The following is a 19570-nucleotide window of genomic DNA, read 5'->3' as shown; positions in this document are numbered from 1 at the left end:
GTCTCTACAAATGAGCCCTACCCTTCTGACGTCCTAAAAAATGTCTTTACTCGCTTCTCTGATCTCACCCTATCCCTTCTCAGCAAGTCCTTGAGAAGTAATGGGGTTGCTACCTCCTTCAATGAGGCAATTGTGATCCCTCTAGTGAAGAAAGTCAGTGATGAACCATCCATTTTAAAAAATCGCCATCCTATTTCACTGCTTCCATACCTGACAAACGTACTTGAGGCTCATGTGGCCAACTGCTTCTCCTCTTTTGTGGAGGAAACTAACTTTCTTGATCCCCACTATGCGAGCTTTCAACCAGCCCATTCCTCTGAGATGGTTATTCTGTTAGTGGTGGAAGATGTACACCAAACAGCCAAGAGTCTGGTGCTTCTTGACCTTTTGTACCGCTTTTGGCCGCCATAAGTGTGGCAGGATATGCTCAGACGTGAGTCCCTTGCTCACTTTGCCACTGGTTTCAAGCAAGCCGGGCTGAAGATGGCTGGAATGCCAGAAACCGGTCCTTGGAAGCTTGTTTCCGGTCCAGGGAAGACATGGCTTGGCAGTTCGGGCTGGACTGTTCCCATGAGGCACAGGGTCAGACTGATTTGCATATAGCCATGTCAGAACTGGGGTGGCAGAGTGGGCTAAAGAACGGTGATGGATTAAACCCAGATCTTTTGACTGGGTGTGAGTGTTTGATTGATTCAGATACTCCGTCCATCACCACCCCCTTTTGTACCGCTCTTGACCTTTCAGTGGCATTTGACATGGTTGACCACAACGTCTTGGTGGACCGTGTTAAGGCCACTGGCCTTCAGGGCTCTGCACGAGACTGGGTCATCTCTTTTTTTGAAAGATCGGTCCCAGGCTGTGAGGCTTTCTGCCTTCTGATCCCCTAAGGATAGGTTGACGTGTGGTGTCCCTCAGGGTTCTTCTTTGTCTCCTACCATTTTAGCCTTTACATTCATCTCTATGTGCATTCCATGAATCAAATGAAGCTGAAAGTGCATAATTATGCAGATGATTTGCAATTGATCTTCAGTGTAGACAACTCCCCAGAATGCAAACTCTCTTTTTCAAAATACGATGTTATTCATCCACGATCGGATGAATGACAGCCAACTTAAATTGAATTCTGACAAGATGGAGATTGGCATTACCAGAAATAAACATGACCTGTGAAACTCTACAGTTTGGTCTGTCACCATGCGTTCTCCTGCTATGCCCAAGAACTCGGATAAAACCCTCAGAGTACTGATCAATGTCAAATCGACTAGGAAACCTCAACTGGGGCCAGTAATCTTCCCCTGCTTTTTACAGCTCTGAATAAAACTAGAAAGATCATTACATTTCTTTCCTTCAAGGCCCTTACTCAGGCTATCATCGCTTTGGTCACCTCAAGGTTAGACTTTGCAATTTCCCTCTACTTGGGCTTTCCTAAGTGTCTGACCTGAACCCAACTGGTTCAAAATCAGGCAGCCAGATTACTGTACCAACAACCTGGGAACTGTCACTTCACCTCTCTGCTGAGGAAATTGCACTGGGCTCCCTATGGAACAACGTTTAATTTTTAAAGCTGGCTGTCTCTTCAGACTGGTAGTCCTGGTTTTATCTCTACTCATATACAAAAATATATCCTCTCTTGTAACCTGAGGTCTATGAACTTGAATCTTCTCACCATTCCAACTTTTAGGAAAAATACTTTTGGTGGCTCCAGATTTTCTGTACTTGCCTGCATCTATTACGCCCTTACACCTGAAATCAAGTCTACCCCCTGCTACTCTGTGTTGAGAAAGCTCTTAAAGACATGGCTTTTCAGGCAAGCATATATGTAATGGTCAGTCGCATGCTAGGTTTCAGTAAACTTAGCGCCATGAAACCGTTTGGTGAATGTGCCCTCATAACATAACATAACATTACATAACATAACATAACATAAGAATTCCAATGTGCGACCCCCTTAATAATTCGACAATATCTCACAATGACGCAAGGGTATTGACACTCACAAAGCGTTGATGGGCACATTACTACTCTAAATATGGTAATAAACGTCCTCCAGGAGCAAGTTCTCTTACCATGGCAGAAATGTTTATCCCTTGAGAAAAAATATATTCTACGTAGAAAGCAAAATATAAAGAGGACTATTTATATATTAGGAAGAGGGTACTTTGTTGCGACGGTGACGGGGTTCCTGCCCCACCAATATAGTGATCCTCCCACTAAATGTAAATGCGGGTAGACACTAAGGGGCCCATTCAGGATGGCGGGCGGATTGCCCCCGCCAGGCTGGCGGTAGCCACCGCTGGCCTGGCGTGGGCAATCCGCCTGCCATCCTCACATAAATGACCCCCCAACCATATTAGTATGGTGGGGGGACCGTGGCGGACGGAAAGACCGTCTGCCGTTTTTCCGCCATGGTCGCCTTGCGACCGGAGCGGAAAAGGTCCAATATGGAGGCGGTGTCTAATAGACACGGCCAGCCATATTAGGATGGGCCAGAACAGATGCGGAATGCGGCATGCGGTCTTCCCTTCGGAAGCCCCTGCGGTCCCCCGGAGTAAAGGAGAGGTGGGGGTGCACACGGGGAGTACCTGTGGTACCCCCCTGCATTTGCATTAACAAAGCGGCAGGCACGGCGCGGTTCCTGGCGCTTTGTTAATGCATATGCATTCATGCATTTTTAGCATTGTGGCGTGCGGTGCTGAGAGCACCGCCCGCCACAATGCTAAAAATGCAGGATGCGCCAGCCACAGTGGCGGGCGTATCCTAATACCCCCCACGGGACCCCCACCCTTATGGCGGGCAGTCCCAATGACCGATAGGATGGTGGGCGGACTAAGTCCACCCGCCATCCTAATGGACCCCTAAGTTTGACAATGGTAGATAATCCTTTGTCTCTGCCATGGCCAAACGTCTCTGATGGCCCTGGGCAGTAAGGGTTGTTTGAGAAATGGCTGCATGTCCACCAACCCAATTTAGATAGCCAGACATGTAGTCATTTTTTACTGTTCCTTACCTCCAGGTAAAACCTGGTGGTGGGAACAGTCAAATTGTTATAATGCTCCTTTCACCAGGGAAGAAAAGGCTTTCATGACAAGGGGAGCATTATATTTTTTCTTTTGAAAAAGAAAATCCTGTTTTGTGATTTTCTTTCTGAAAAGAAAAAAAGAATACTGTTTGCTACAGGTCTGCGTCCTTTCAAAGCAGGCCTGTAGCGGAGAAAATTATGCATTGACAGGAACCACTATCAAGGCAGTTTCTACCAATGCCTTTGTAATTGACCGCCTGTTTGGCGGTCATTTATATATGTGGTGGGTGGTCCGTTAGTCATGGGGATGGAGTCATTTATTCTGTCCTCATGACAGAATGGTAGGCCATCCATCATTATATAAATCGGGCCCAACATTTTATTGTGCAATAAACTTATGCATGTGTTAATGCACACTAGTGCATTTGCTTGTAAATAAAGATCTATGCATATTAAAGTATTCATGGAAATCTGCAATTTTCTTCAAAAGCACTGATAGAATTCCCCGTGAAAACAGACTGGAAATTTACAGCATATGTTTGTGGCTGTCTACTGGATTTTATCAATGATGTAACCCCTTGGACATTCGTTTAGTCAGTTCTCTCTCCTACATTCGATCTGGCCGCTAAACCTATCTTAAGCTGAATAAAGAGACACCCAATGATGTCTATAATTTGAAAATCTCACAACAGTAGCAATATAGATGTTGATATTGCTGCCGTCTTCAGAGCAAAATGTCCTTATATAGGGTAGAAAAAGAATACATCTATAAGTTCTGAATATTTTGTCCTTCATCTTATCTCAAAGAGTCTTCAGTACACACCACATTGAATGCGGAGACTTGTCTGCTGTAAGCCCATTTCTCTCAACCAACATTTGAAGATCATACTCATCTATGAAACGATTCAGAATGTGATGGTCAGGCTGTCATGCAAGAAAACATATGCAGTTCAGATCGAAACTCAAATCACACCTCTTCTACCTATCTTGTCAACTCTACTTCGACTTCCCACATGTATCCATTAAGTTACATCATACATTGTTGTTCATTAGGCAGGTTTATCTATCTCCCTGTCTTTGCATTACATTCCAGTAAAAAACTATGAATTACAGGGGGCCTTCCTTTATGTTAATTATGCATATACAAGTCAAGTCAAATAATCTTTATTTCAGTCATAGACCATAAAAGATAAAAAATACCCAATACACTCTTTACAAAGCATCATGACAAATAAGAATAAATCCATTAGTTGCAAAAGATACACAAATTACATTTTGTAGAGATTAAAAAGATAAAAGTGAGCTAAAAAGGTGTATAAAAATATGTACAGGTTAAAAATAAGGTAAAATCAGGACATAGATATCACACGACCAACAAAGTTAAGCAGATAATTGACCAGCGTCTCCGCCACATGGCATATAAATAGCGAGAAACAGAAAATACAACTGTTTGGGAGGAATCACATTTTAAAATCCTAAGTGCCTGATGGTACTGATTGAGCCCTAAATTTCTGCATAGTTGGGTAAGCCACCGTTGTCTAAGATTTTTATAGGATGGACAGAAAAAAAGGACATGGGGCACAGACTCCTCCTTTGCCCCACACGCTGGACATTCCAATGGGATGTTATCAGTCCATTTATGCGAAAAAGCCCTGAGGGGTAATGTTCCATGACTAAATTGGACATAGAGTTCCCTTGATTGGCTAGGAATAATTTCGTCCAAGAAGGGCTCAAATTTGTACTCATCTTTATGTCTTAAGAATCCTAGAGTTAGGGATCCCAGCGCAGAGCTGGTGACAACATCCTCCAGTTGTTTATTACGATGGAGACTCAACAGGTCAGCGTGGGACACCTTCAGACATGCTACCTCAGGCCTAGTCCAGCGATCTGGAAGACCCAGCCTCTTACTCTCCTTTCTTATATGAGCGAACCATTGGATTTTTTCTGCCCCAGGGAGTCTCATAAGTTCCTTTACTTCTTCCTTAAACTACCTCAGTTCAGGGGTTACCCATAGTCTATGCCAGTAGGCTAGAGGGCGGAGACCAATTACCTCATCTATGGGTATGATATCTAGGTCCATTCTTAGGGGGATGAGTGGAGTACTCACTCGGAGCGACAATAGAGATCTTAGAAAACAATTTTCCACTTTGAGAACATCTTCAGTTCGGGAGTGCCCCCACAATTCTGCCCCATACAAGATTGCTCCCCGGGCTTGTGCTTTATAAATTTCCAAGACTGGAGCAACAGGTTTACTTGTCGATTCCAGGTGCAGTTTAAGAACACACCCTGTCAACTGCACCAACCTAAGTTTGGCCTTTACTATCTGAGGGCCCCACTCCATAGTGTCGCTAAGGGTAATACCCAGATACTCGAATACAGTGACCCTATCTAAAGCAGTGCCATTTAGAGAGGGATTGGAGCAGGTGATCTTTGGTGGATTGCAGATCGTGTACTTTGTTTTAGAGATGTTAATCTCCAATCCCCTCTTTTGGCAAAAAAGATACATCTATGCCCTTTCAACACAACCTTACATCGGTATGGATTTAGGATGATCTTATGCCTCTGTCCCTTGAAGCAATTTAGTTCTTCCATGTGTGCTTAGCAATACAGAGACATCGAAAAAAATGGGATTCAATAGGAATAATTAAGAGGTACTGACACTAGTTCCCATGAGTATAGTCTTTGAAATATGGCAATTTTACATTTGAAATACAAACTAAATGCCACAAATGCAAGATGAAAACATATCAAACGAACATTAATGCCGTTATCGGTGTGCTTTCACTTAGATAAACTCCATGATAGTGGCACCCAGTTGCAGGGTTGGGGAAGGCATCGACCTCAAGAATATATGAGGCAATGTGTCCATCAGGGGAAGATTCAAAACAGCTTTGCAAAGATACAGTCGATGAGTCTGACTCATAAAGGGTGTTCGAGTTCAGTAATTTAGAGACAAATATGAAGGTTTGGAAAATATTAACCCCTTGCCTGCGGAGCTAATTCCTCCCGCTGTGCTGGGGAGCAGGGGTGGGCGCGCACAGTGCCCCGGTGCTCATCGATATAGTATTATTGGTATAAGATTAGATAGCTTGGTCTGAGTCTGCTTAAACTAGTGGCAGCCCATCAAATAGCTAGCTAGATGCTTTTGATTATTTAGCACTTATAGAAAGTTGGCATTTTCTTGTTTTAATCATTTGGGGCCTCATTTACAATAATTTGGCATAGGGCAGCGCTGCAAGTCATTGCCCTAAGTTAAATGGAAAGGGCAAGAATGCACCATATTTACAAGATACTGTGTATTTCTGTCCTTTCAGCCAGCGCCGGTGGACAAGCACCAATGCAAGCACCCTTGCATCATGGTGCAAGGGTGTCTGCGTTGTTGGCAGGATTTGTTTGTGCAGAAAGGGACACCTTCCTGCACAAAAACAATCCATGGCTGGTGTTTTACTCTTTCTATGTGTGCTGCAGAATTCAGCACACATAGAAAGAGGAACAAACTGTGAGAAATAAACCTAATTTCCTCATTACGCCTGGCCTTGGGAAGCGTACAGTTTGCAAGCATTTCCAGGTTTACAGAGCATGTAAATCTGGGAATGCATAAAAACCCATGGGTGTTGCATGGGAATTTCCATTTTAACGCCATGTAGCCCTCCCTGATGCAGTGTAAGGGAACGCAGCAACTTGCACTGCGTTGCCTTTCACTAAATCTACAAGGCCATGAAAAGCCACACAATGTGGCTTTGCATGCCCTCGTGGATATGGGTCTACACTCTGCACCAGCGGGGCATCATAAAAAGTGATGCACCGGTGGTGCAAGGGGCTTGTTGTAAATCAGCCCCTTGGTGCCTGCAGCCTGTTCCTTGCTCACATGACACGGTGTAGTTGGTAATTGGCCTTGGTGTATTCCTCCAAGACAGCATCATAATAGAGGGTTGTGGTGCTGGCAGGGTGTTCAATTCTGAATTAATGAGGGGGCAGAGCTGTCGCTTGTCACATTTGCACTTCAAAGACTGTACCTCAGCTCATACGCAAAGGACCTCACTCTAGCCTACTGTGCCCCGAGACAGACTGGTAGAAGGGTAGGTAGGGAGGAAGTTACAGATACCTCTTTAGGGAGGAAATTTCATACGTTTCAGCCTGTTCAAGGGAGGCACTGAGAGTAAAAATTGGACCCTCAAACCAACTCTTCAGATCACTTCTTGGCCTGTGGAAGACTCAGAAGAAAGATAGTTCTGCTGCTCTGCTACGAGAAGGACTGCTAAGCTACCCTGCTGCTCTCTGGCCTGGTGCTCTGCTGCCTAGGTAAAAAGGACTGGACCTACACCTTGAACCCAGGACCACCACATGGACTGCAAGGGCTAGTTGGCTGCCCTCCTGATCAGAGCCTCAGGGACAGAAAAGTCTCCAACCACCTAAAACCCTGCACCTGGGCTATGCCTATTGTGAGTCTGAACCCCCCAAATGGTGCCTGTCCAGTCCTGGCACTTTGGAAGTGGGGATAAATGTGTTCTGTGAGCCCAGTGGTTGTCCCCATCAGAACTCATGCAGGGTGATGCACCTCAACACAGCCCTTGCAGCTTCTCATTGGAACTGACACAGCATGATGCAACTCGATGCAGACCTCGCATTGCAGCCTTAGCAGCTCCTCATCGGAACATATACACCTGACCCAACTTGACTCAGGACCTCACATTGCTACTAAGAATCGCCGCTGCATGGTGCAATGCCCACACCAAGGACATAATGTACACACTCAGTGGGCCTAACCTAGTCCCTGTATCTGGTCTACGCTCTATGACTGTTGGCCTAAACGTATGACTTTGTTGCAGTCTGGCAAGATCAGATAAGCCCAGTTTGCACTTTGTGCTTTGAAGCACTATTTCTATCTAAATCTTCAAAGTTGCTTATCTCCTGTTCAACTGATTGGATTTTGTTATTTTGGTAGCAAATAATTTATTAAAATTTACTCTATTTTTAAAAATTAGTGAGGGTATTTTCTTGTGTTATGTTTTCACTGTTTGTGTGCAAAATAAATAATTTATACATTGCCTTTAAGTTATGCCGGACTGTTTTTGTCTCAATCCGCTGTTTGGCTAAGCACAGGTTAATTTGCTGACTTTGGTTGTTCACCCTGATGGGCATAGTAGCTTTTGCTACAGAAGGGCTCTCATCCTTTTCAACCAACAACCCAACATCTTACAGTGAGCATTCTCAAATTCCTCTCTGACCTCTTTCTACCCAGCTAGATGTAAAAGGGAATGGATTACACCCAGATTTGCTGGGCATGTAGAGCAAAAGCTTTCTCCATGGAGAAAACATGTTCCCTTGCACAAGAGGCTCCATTGCTCCTGTGCAGAGTTCTCCATTACAGAGAACTTTTCAAGGGAGGATGAGGATCTTTTTGGAGAAGGCACATGACATTCCCAGACGTACCTAGAATGCTATGCCTGCTGTTGAATTGAAAAATTTCAAAAAATACATTCAGATAGAAATGTAAATCCCTTCCTGTATTCTTGTAGTTTTTTTTGTAATAATCTGGAGAGGGTTTCCTGAGCTTGATATGATCAATGCATTCTGACCAAACTAACCCTGGCAATAACATGCAATAAAGGTTGTGGATTGTGTATAAGATGAACATTATAATGGTTTCTATGCCAAATCCTCAAATAATTATGATCTTTATATTTATTACAGATCAGTTATTTTTCAACAATTCCACTCCTCAGTGACCGTAGCCAGTTCCCATCCTTCTTCCGGACAATCCCTAGTGATGACTTTCAGTTCCGTGGGCTTGCCCAGCTGTTGAAGCACTTTGACTGGAACTGGGTAGGCCTTCTAGCAACAGACAGTGATTATGCCCAACATGGAGTTCAGGTTTTGAAGACAGAGCTTAAGAAGGCCAGAGCTTGTGTTGCCTTCTCTGAGAATGTCATTCTCACTAGACCAGACAGGAATGCGCCCTATATTGCCCAAGTGATCAGAAACTCAACAGCAAATGCAATAGCCATTGTTTCCCTTGATTCACACCTGATACCTCTGCTCAATGAGCTGGTGGGACAGAACATTACTGGAAAGGTATTCATTGCCAGTGAAGCCTGGTCAACATCAGCACTTCTGTCTGAGAAGAAGTATGCAAAGATCCTCTCTGGCACAATCGGTTTTGCAATCCACAGTGGAGAAATGGTAGGCTTCAAAGAGCATCTCAACAGTGTTCATCCTTTACATTTCCCTAGTGACATTTTCATCAAGGAATTCTGGGAAGCAGCTTTTGGCTGTCAGTGGCAAGATTATGGAGCAATGCAAGGCTCATGGAACACCACCAATAACTTATGCACAGGGGAGGAGAAGCTGGACAATCTCTATGGCATTTACAATGATGTCACTAGTCCAAGAATCACATACAATGTCTACAGGGCAGTTTATGTCATTGCCCTGGCTTTGCAGGATCTCCAGTCCTGCAGGCACGGAAGAGGCCCCTTCCACCATGAAACCTGTGCCGGTGTCTCAAGTTTTCAAAGTTGGCAAGTAAGATATGTTCATTAAGTCAATGCTTATTTGATAATTGTAGAAAAGTGTTGTGCCAAAGTAAAATATATCAACAGTCAATAGCCACCTTACTGTTTTCTGTGTCATTTTTTAGATACACACTTAACAGGAAGGGCACATGCCAAAGTCAACAGTGTTGTTCAATACATAAAACATCTAGCACTTCCTGGTGCATTATATGTTTCTGTGAACTCAGTGATTTCTTGCACAGAAACTGCTGTAAGCCAGCCGCAAAATAAATGAAATAGACACACTGGGCAGACCTAGCTTTTGAGTAGAGTACAGACAATGGATTGGTACACCCAGAGTGAGCAAATGGTCAGGCAGAATATAAGGGACAAAGAAGGCATAATTTGTTGGAAAAAGGCTTTGGAAAAGTTCTGATGGACCAGCAGACACTTGCATAGTTTTAATGGTTCACCTTTTTAAACATTTATTCTCAGATGTATAAAGATCTTTTTTAACACAGACCCAATGCAAAATCCAGGTTGGCATTTTCAAAGCAACGCAAATGGCGATTTGTACTGGTCAGTAACCAAAAGTAACACAATGCAGCATAATTCACTGCCTTCTGTTACTTTGGGTCAAAGGGGGATTCCATGAGTGGTGCATGGTTGTTCTTATACAACTCATGGTTATATATTATGGGCCTAGACTAATAATATATAATTTTAGACATCCTACAGTTCCATTGTGGCTTTCCTGATGAAGGCGTATGGCCCCAAAACGCATGGAGATGAAGATTCATCAACATCCTAAAGTCACATATCTCTGTCTTATTGTGATCATGTTCTGACATTTTTCAAATTTAAGAGATGTATCTCTAATCATGTTTTTTGTAGGCCTGGGCAGAGTTTACAGAGTTCTACTCTTCGTAACTCTGTGAAATAACCAAAAAACTCTGCCGAGCTCCATAGAGTTCCTCCCCAGGCAGAGTATGTTAAGTTGCACTGCTCGCACTGGTTTATGCACTGGGAGTTAGACCTGTGCTGTTAAATCAGCACTAATGGTGCTCGTGTCACACTGGAGTACTCTGCTGCATTCAAACACTCCAGTAGACATTATACTCAAGTGGCAGATTCCTCAACGCGAGCAGCACATTTCTCAACGTGATCGGTCGCGACCTGCTGCGACCGCCCGCGTTCAGAAATCTCTCAGAGAGGAGGTCTAGTGCATGCTTTTTCTTTCACAAGTGCTCGCCAACTTACCGTTGGCGAGCCACGCAAGGGAAAAAATTCTGGTCCTCATCACTTGCAGAGACAAAACTCCATGAAGTCCACCACCGGAGTGGAATTCTTCACCCACCCTAGTTATTTGATTGTATTTAAATTCTAAATCACTGTGTACTAATGAAGCTGTGTTGTATGCTAGAGTGACTGTATGGATAATTATGTGTTGTCGTGTCATTTGATGCAATATTTTAATGTATTCTTTACTTTGTCTATCTAGGTGTTTTTTCATATTACAAGATAATCAGTTTACAATAAAGGACATAAATAGTAATTCCAAGTTTTTAGGCTGTTGATTCATATATATAATGAGTATATATCCATAGCTGCTCAGGGAGTTTGTTTATACATTATGGATGTTCTTATGCATCCATGAATGGAGTTTTACGAAAATATATTTCTACAAAGAATTGGCTTGTGCCAAATTTCTATGCCTCATTCAAATTTCCAACACACTCATATGAGACCAAATATGTACAAAAATGGGTGAGGAACAAGTGTGTGTGTTGACAAAAGGCTGCTTAGGACAATCCTATTTTGGTGTAAGGTTTTTTTACCCTGCCTCAAAATCAATGTACTTAGCCTCTTCATCCTTCCTCAGTTCCTGGAACAGTCCAATGACCTGTAAATCACCTAAGCTACTTTAATCTTTAAATGACCTAATATTTCTGCTTACCTTAGATTTGTGGTTCTCTGGCAAACCTACTCAGTCACTGAACCATGTCTCCACTGTCCAACTTGATCCATCAATAAAAGATTATTGCAAAAAATAAATATTGTACCCAACTTTAAACAAACTTCCTTTCCCATACTCCTAGCAGCGGGAAAAGGGAGGCACAGTTTCTCTCCATAGGAAACAGCAGGGGCATAAGGAAAAAGGCAAACAATATGTTTTTTTAAGTAAATTAAAAACTGCTTTAGGCCTTTGAACTTACAAACATCAATCTCAAGAATTACGAATTACAAAAAATACCAGAACTTCAAACTTATACATGGTAAATAATGTTCCTCCACTTCCCCAAAGAGTTAGGATTATGGGCCAGAGCCAATGGGACACAATTAGGCATATGGTAAAGAGAAATAACCAATGTGTCCCTCTCAAGCTCGATATATATATACATTTCTGGGCATATGAAAGCAGTTGCCAGTAGGTAGTCATAGTTAGGACCATATTTCCATAGGAAAAGCGTTTTTGACTTGCCTCTATATTTTGCACCTTTTGATGAATTTTAACAAAATCCTCCAAAAAAGTGCCCTTAGTGAATCCTGTTGTGCATGGAAAGATTTGGGGTGATCCGTGAAGCGGGGGCAGAGAAAAAGAGGGGGGTTTAAAAAAAAGTGCATTTTCCATGTTAATGCCCATAGATTCTTTAGACATGCCTGCAGCCCGTACCGGAATTATACCAAATTTGGCAGAAAGCTAGCTTTTCATTTGCAGATTGTGCTTTTTGTTATTTGGTGTAATTCCATTCAGTAGTTTGCAAGATATTTCAGAAAATTCAAATTTTCATATCTATATAATTGCGGCTTATTCATGATTAATTTTCGAGGAGTCGCAAATGCATTTACCAAAAGGAATGTCGTGATTGTCTGGGCACAACCGGAGCAAAGAGTTGTGGCCACCATTTAGCCAGAACTTGTGACTTTAGCCCGGTTCAGTGCGTCCAAATAACCATGAGTGGTGCTTTGTGCTTTTGGCACCATTTTCACCTAAAATTTTAAAAGTTCATGACTCCAATACTACTTATTGGATTTTTGTCGTGTTGGTTTAATTTTTTATTAAAATTTACAAGTACAGTCTATTGTCTTTCTACAGGTTAGGGCATTAACAAACTTCAAACCATTTTGCTATATTAAAAAAAGATGGTTCTTACCATGTTCATAGGCATCCCAAAACCTTTGCTCCATTGGAGTTGGCACAGAATACAAATTTAGGGGTCAATTAGGATGGTGGACGGATCGCCACCGCCATGCAGGTGGTGGCGATCCGTCCGCCATCCTTGCCCGTCCGCCACCTATTTCCCCCGCCATATTACAATGGCGGGGGGGACCGTGGCGGACGGGAAGACCGTCTGCCGCATTTCCGCCGCAGTCGCCTTGCGACCGCGGCAGAAAAGCTCTAATATGGTGGTGGTGTCTATCAGACACCGCCAGCCATATTAGGATGTGCTCGGGGATATGCATTTCTGTGGCGCCAATGCTGCCATGAAAAGGCATACGGTCCTTGCATAGAGGGCCCGTTGCGGGCCCCCAGGGTGAAGGGGGTGGTGGGGGATGCACATGGGGGTACCTATGGTACCCCCTGCAGTTGCATGCACAATGCGGCAGGCACCTCTCCGTGCCTGCTGCTTTGTGCATGCAAATGCACAGCATGCATTTTTAACTTTGGGCGGGTGCTGCTTAAAGCAGCACCCGCCGCAATGTCAAATATACGGGCTGTGACCGCCAGGGTGGCGGTCACATCCTAATTCCAACGGAGGGACCGCCACTGCCCCTGCGGACAGTCCCTCCACCTCGGGTCCGCCATCATAATCGACCCCTAAGTCTCAGCCCAAAGCATCCATTTAAAAAAAATAGCTCTTGGCTATTGCTATCTTGCAACATAAAAATTATTTTGTTATAACAATTGACTTTGGCATTTGTAGATTAAATGGCAAGTATTATTTGAGGAACATTGTTGTTATCTGATCTCTGATGTATATAATTGTTTGCACTGTTTTGTCTCACTCGCACCATTTATTAATTATATGATTGGTAAACTCAAAACAGGTTTTGTGTGTGTGCGTGTACATTTACAGTTAAATATTATTTGTAATGCATCTGTTCAGATAAAACCCTTTATATAATTACTCTTTCTCTCAGTGTCTCAGTATGCTTGCTTACAATTGACCATACTGACTGATTCTGACCTGAAGGTCTATTTAGATTGTAGCCAAATTGTTTCCCTGAAATATCTCTATTGTGTGTTTGTATATGTGCATTTGTACATGAAATGTAAGTATAGCATGTGTTAAATTACTCATCAGTCTATTTCTAACATATGATTGCCGACCATAATAGTACTGATGTAATACTGTCTTTACTTCACCTTTCCCAGCTTCTCCACTATATCAAGAACTTACACTTTCAGAATAAAGATGAAAGACAAACTATTTTTGATGCTTCTGGCAACTCCTTACCCCAGTATGACATTGTACAATGGCAAATAGTAGAAGATGGTACGATGCAGCACAGGCTGGTGGGCCATTATAAATACAAAGCGCTATCAGGGGAGAGCCTCTATATTAACACCAGTGTGCTAAAGTGGACAGGAAAGACTGAGGTAAGAAACACAATCATATATTCTTTCCACATCAGCCATTGCATCGGAGAGAAGCCAAATAACCTGATATTTTCTCTTTATCTTTCTTGTATCAATAAGACCTTCAATGGAGATCTGTACTTTGCTTTCAGTTTCACCCCCAAGAATACCAGACTCACTGAATCCTTCCATATATTCTCAACATCCTAGTTCTATAATGTATACTGATATACATTTGCACACATGATGCTTTCTTCCTGGGCTTAGCTCCTGCACATAATTGATTAACCTACAGGACAAGGATGAATGAAGTATTCCATGACCTTTTACCTTTGTTGTCATAGGTTCCAATTTCTGTGTGCAGTTCCAGCTGTCCACTTGGATTCAGGAAGGCTGCCAAGCAAGGAGCACCCACATGTTGCTTCCAGTGTGTTGTATGCCCAGTGGGGGAGATTTCTAACCAAACTGGTAAATCAAAGAGTAGCCTTACAACTTACCTAAAAAGCAACATATAAAAAACATAATGTAGACAAATAGAAAGTTAAACTTATAATTTTGTCATTTTACTCTTATTCAGATTCAACAGAATGCTCAAGGTGCCCTTCTGATCAATGGCCTAATGTCAGACAGGATCACTGCATGCTGAAGTCCATTGAGTTCCTTGCTTATGAAGAAACTCTAGGAGCCATCTTGGGCATAAGTAGCATTTTACTATCACTTATTCCTATTACCATTCTAGGACTTTTCCTCTATTATAGAAACACTCCAATTGTCAGAGCCAACAACCGCAGCCTCAGCTACCTCCTGCTCCTGTCTCTTGCACTGACCTTTCTTTCTGCATTGGCTTTCATTGGCTATCCCACTCAAGAGAAATGCCTTATCCGCCAGGTGGCCTTCGGATTCACATTTACTCTCTGTCTCTCCTGCATCTTGGCCAAAACCTTAATGGTGGTGATCGCCTTCAGGGCCACCAAACCTAATAGTGACTTAAAGAAATGGATTGGACCTCATTTTTCATATGTGATTATTGTTCTTTGTACATTTTGTCAGATACTGCTTTGTGTGTCATGGCTAATTTTCTCTCCCCCTTTTTCTGAATACAATACTAGCACACAGCCTGGAAAAGTAATTATTGAATGTAATGAGGGATCATCCCTTGCTTTCTGGTGCATGTTGGGTTATCTTGGGCTTCTAGCCTTTGTCAGTTTCGTAGTTGCATTTTTGGCCAGAAAGCTGCCGGACAGCTTCAATGAGGCTCAATTCATCACTTTCAGCATGTTTGCCTTCCTCTGTGTTTGGCTTCCTTTCATTCCAGCCTATCTCAGCACAAGAGGAAAGTACACTGTAGCACTGGAGAGTTTTGCCATCTTGATTTCTAGTTCTGCATTGGTTTCTTGTTTATTCCTACCAAAGAGTTACTTGATCTTAGTGAAGTCAGAGAGAAATACAAAGCACTTCCTGATGGGAAGGGGTTTAAAGTGATGCAAAATACTTTGATAAAGACCTACTCTATTATTATTGTATGGCTTGGATCGGTTACCAACTGTAGCATTTTCACTCTTTACATTTTTACATCCATCTTGTCTAATGCCATTCATGTTACCAACAACTAACTAAAGTATACTATGCTCATAAGCTGGTAAACTCCCTCTGGTTATCATCAATAATTTACAAGAAAAAAGCACATTGTAAAATATCTCATGCGCTTCCTATATTGGACCATATCTGACAAGCTACCCTTCTAACTATACCAAGAGATGAACGTTGTCCCTTCCTAGTCATATACAGCAGTACTGTAAGGTACTTTGTAGCTAGATTAAATTTGTATAAGTATTTATAATACCTAGGTTATTTTATTATAGAAGGCACAGCATCAGCGTTATTTTGTTCCTATATATGCAATTGCTTCTGATTTAAGTGCTACATTGTATTCTAACACATGTTTAACATATCTATTACCTATGCACGTGTTGAGTTTTAACGGGGTGAACCCATAAAACATAGATACAGATCTCATAGATACATATTAATTAGGTTATTTTATTCTATGAGCTTGTTCGTGTGCAGTAGATGGTCTACATTCCGACCCCTGGGTAATGGAGGGTGATTAGTTACTCACGTCGGGGTCTTCCTCAGGACATGGTTAAGGTAGAGCATTTATGTAGGGAAGGACGGACTGCGTACGATCCCTATTGGGCTCCCAGGTTGCTCCTGAAAATTCTGCTGTTGTGCTGGCATACGGGGTGAAAAATCTCCCAATGCACAAAAGAAGCAATCAAGAACAGGGTCTCCTCACAGTGGCCGTATCTATGAGTTATGTAACTATGGGAACAACTGACCCGTAATAAGCTGGAAAGGGCTTCATGTACATAATAGTAAATGTGTTCATGTCACTATACCTTTACACTGTCCTTCACTCACCAATTCACTACCATTACCCCATCCGTTTTTCCTTTTCACACTGAGAGCACTGTAAATACTATATGCACTACCAATGTTTTGAACTATTGCATTGCAAGCAATTAATGCTTTGATTTACAATTGCATTTAATGCCTGTGTCACTCATGGAAATTAAATTTCCGTTTCTTGAATCAGATTCAAGTCCCAAGTGGTGAATTGTTTTTCTTGAGTTTATGTGTGTTTATTATATATGAGTTAGGAGAAGAACTACCACAACCATTTCTTTAACGTACTGTATTGCCTATGCACAGCATCACATTCTGGAAACAGGTGGCCATCTAAACAAAGGGACAAACAGGTCCATTTTTCCACTGTGAGAATACGCCCAGAATCATACAAAAAAGTGATGTATGGAATGTTTGAATTAGTCTCAGCCACTGGTAATTACCTGGGGCAGCATCCCAATCCACTTTAGTGTGTTGCCTAAGTGGGATGGTTATGCCCAGATGTGGATACTATGCACACTGTCTCTCTGGATCAAAGCGGTACCTGGGTGATGAGCCCATACCTAGGGTGAAACCACTCATGGTTTGCTTGTGTTCCGGTTCAGGGAGGATCTGGCATGGAAGTTTGAACTGGACTGTTCCCATGATGAGCAGGGTCAATACTGATTTCCATATCACTGGATCTAAACTATGGTGGCATGATGAGCAATAGAACGATGGGTTGGAATGCTACCCTGAACAACTGCCAGTGGTTAGACAATTTGCAAGGATTCTTCCTATCACCAGTGTATGTTTCATATGCCCTGAATGCACCCAGGGCAGGCCAGAACCATACTCCATTAGCAAAAGAGCTTTCTGCAAGACATGCATGTGCTAACACAAAATCTTAGCAAGACGTGTGGTACTGTGAGTGAAGAATGCAAAAATGTAACAATGGCTATCCTTCTGTGCAATATTTCTGTGCAGGAAGCCCCTGATCAATGGGGGAGTCGTGGTGGGCTCCATAACAGTTAGATGTGGCCACAAGCCTTTCTGCTGTAATAAATTGTCCCTGAAAACAGACATTAATGCATATTCCTTTACAGGATATTATATTTTCATAGATATTAGTCCCTTATTATTTAATAGTGTATATAATCATTTGCAATAGTGGCTCAATGACAGAATATCGGGCACACAAATCTCGTGACTCAGAAATATTGTGTCAAATATATAATTTGTATATGCGTATGTAAAAAACATGATGAAAAAATATTGTTTACACTAATATTGTTAAAAATATAACAAATATGACAAAAATATAGTATTTTTCATAAATACAGTTTAAAATAGTAAACTTAAGTATTTTAAACATAATGATAATATAATGACTATTCCATACATTAAGGGGCATTTAATAATAAAAATAAATATATAGTTATGTAAATATAGACACATAAAAACATATGTGTGTATGTTTATATATACATATCTATGAAAAACAACTATAATTTTAGATTCTGTTAAGATTTGTTGTGTTTGTTTAATAAACTAATATATAAAGCTAAATATTCATATATTTAAATATATATAAATAAATATAACATTAAAACATCTAAAATTAAAACAAATAAAAACTTTAAAATACACATTTATAAAAACATATGAATAAAACAAATTATACACACACACATATATATACAAATAATATACAATGTGAACAAACAAATAATATTACATGTATTTAAACAATAATAAAAAATAAATAAACTCTGTAAAAAAATAGACATACTGTGTACACTCTAGTCCGTACAACAACAAGGAAAGAGTTGCATTCTGAAGGGGTAAAATTGTCTATTCCCACTCCAGTATGTGCAACAGTAGGGAAAGTGTTGGACACCGGATGGGTAACAATTACTATTCCCACTCCAATCTATGCAACAGTAGGGAAAGCACTGGACTCCGCAGGGTAACATTTATTATTCCAACTCCTGTCTGTGCAACAGTAGGGACATCGTTGGACTACGAAGGGGTACAATTTACTATTACCACTCCAGTCTATGCGACAGTAGAAAACGTATTTCAATTCAAAATCGTAACATTTTAATAACTATTCAAATTAATAATTAACTGAAAATATCAAACTATTTATTCAAAAAATGTATTATTAGGTTCAAATTTACAATTTTGTATTATGATACTCATGGGTCTGGTGGCTTAGTGGGCTAATGTACCCACTCTAGAGATGGTCAACCTCATGGCCACATGTTCAAATCTCAGTGGGTCCACTCAGCCTTTCATGCTTCTGGGGTCAATAAAATGAGTACCATTGAGTTGGGTAACAATAAACATCCGTTATGCACACCAAGGTAACCTTTGGTGCACATGTGTTTCACAAATACATGTGTTAAGTAAATTGATCAATAAATTCAAATTCCACAATAAACTTTCACAAACATAGCAACACAAAATTAAAATATATAAAAAATAACACAATTAACATATTACGTAATATATACAATACTTTTTAATAAATTATTTATAATTGAATAACTTCCACCCTATTCCCAAGCAAACACAACAACATGATTATTTACATTATCAATTGATAACATTTTTAATTTAACATTTTCAACTAATTGAAAATTGATTATTACTCAATTATCATCCTACCCTATACCTCTATAATACAAACAACCAGCACCTAAAACATAATATAAAAAAATTATAATTTTACAATTTACATAACTAATTATTAATTAGGAAATTATTAATAAACAATTAATTATTAATTAGTTAATCATTACTTAATTAACTTCCCAACCTCTACCACTACAAATACAAATACCTACACCTAAATAATTACTTACTAAATATAATAATTACAGAATTTACATAATTAATTATCAATTAAATAATGAATATTTATTAAAATAATCATTAATGAATTATACTTAACTAACTTCCCACCCTGTACCCCTGCAAACCTCACAACCCGCTACAACACTATAAATTACTATTAACAATTACATAAAAAATTATAAACAACTTAAAATTTAAAACTGTAATTGAAAATTATTAACAACAATT

At 40.9% G+C, this 19570-nt stretch overlaps 1 protein-coding gene across 1 annotated transcript in view; it reads left to right on the top strand.

The window, feature by feature from the left end:
* LOC144797901 (extracellular calcium-sensing receptor-like) overlaps nt 1-15577 on the top strand; it is a 49918-nt gene extending 34341 nt beyond the window's left edge. Inside the window, exons 3-6 of the mRNA XM_078668703.1 lie at nt 8714-9544; nt 13892-14116; nt 14440-14563; nt 14673-15577. Of these exons, the coding sequence (XP_078524829.1) occupies nt 8714-9544; nt 13892-14116; nt 14440-14563; nt 14673-15577 (2085 nt within the window). The remainder of the gene's footprint in view (nt 1-8713; nt 9545-13891; nt 14117-14439; nt 14564-14672) is intronic.
* The last annotated feature ends 3993 nt before the right edge of the window (nt 15578-19570 follow it).

This window comes from Lissotriton helveticus, chromosome 12 (assembly GCF_964261635.1).
Source record: "Lissotriton helveticus chromosome 12, aLisHel1.1, whole genome shotgun sequence".
Taxonomy (NCBI): Eukaryota; Metazoa; Chordata; class Amphibia; order Caudata; family Salamandridae; genus Lissotriton; species Lissotriton helveticus.
This window is presented reverse-complemented; position numbering and strand designations above follow the sequence as displayed.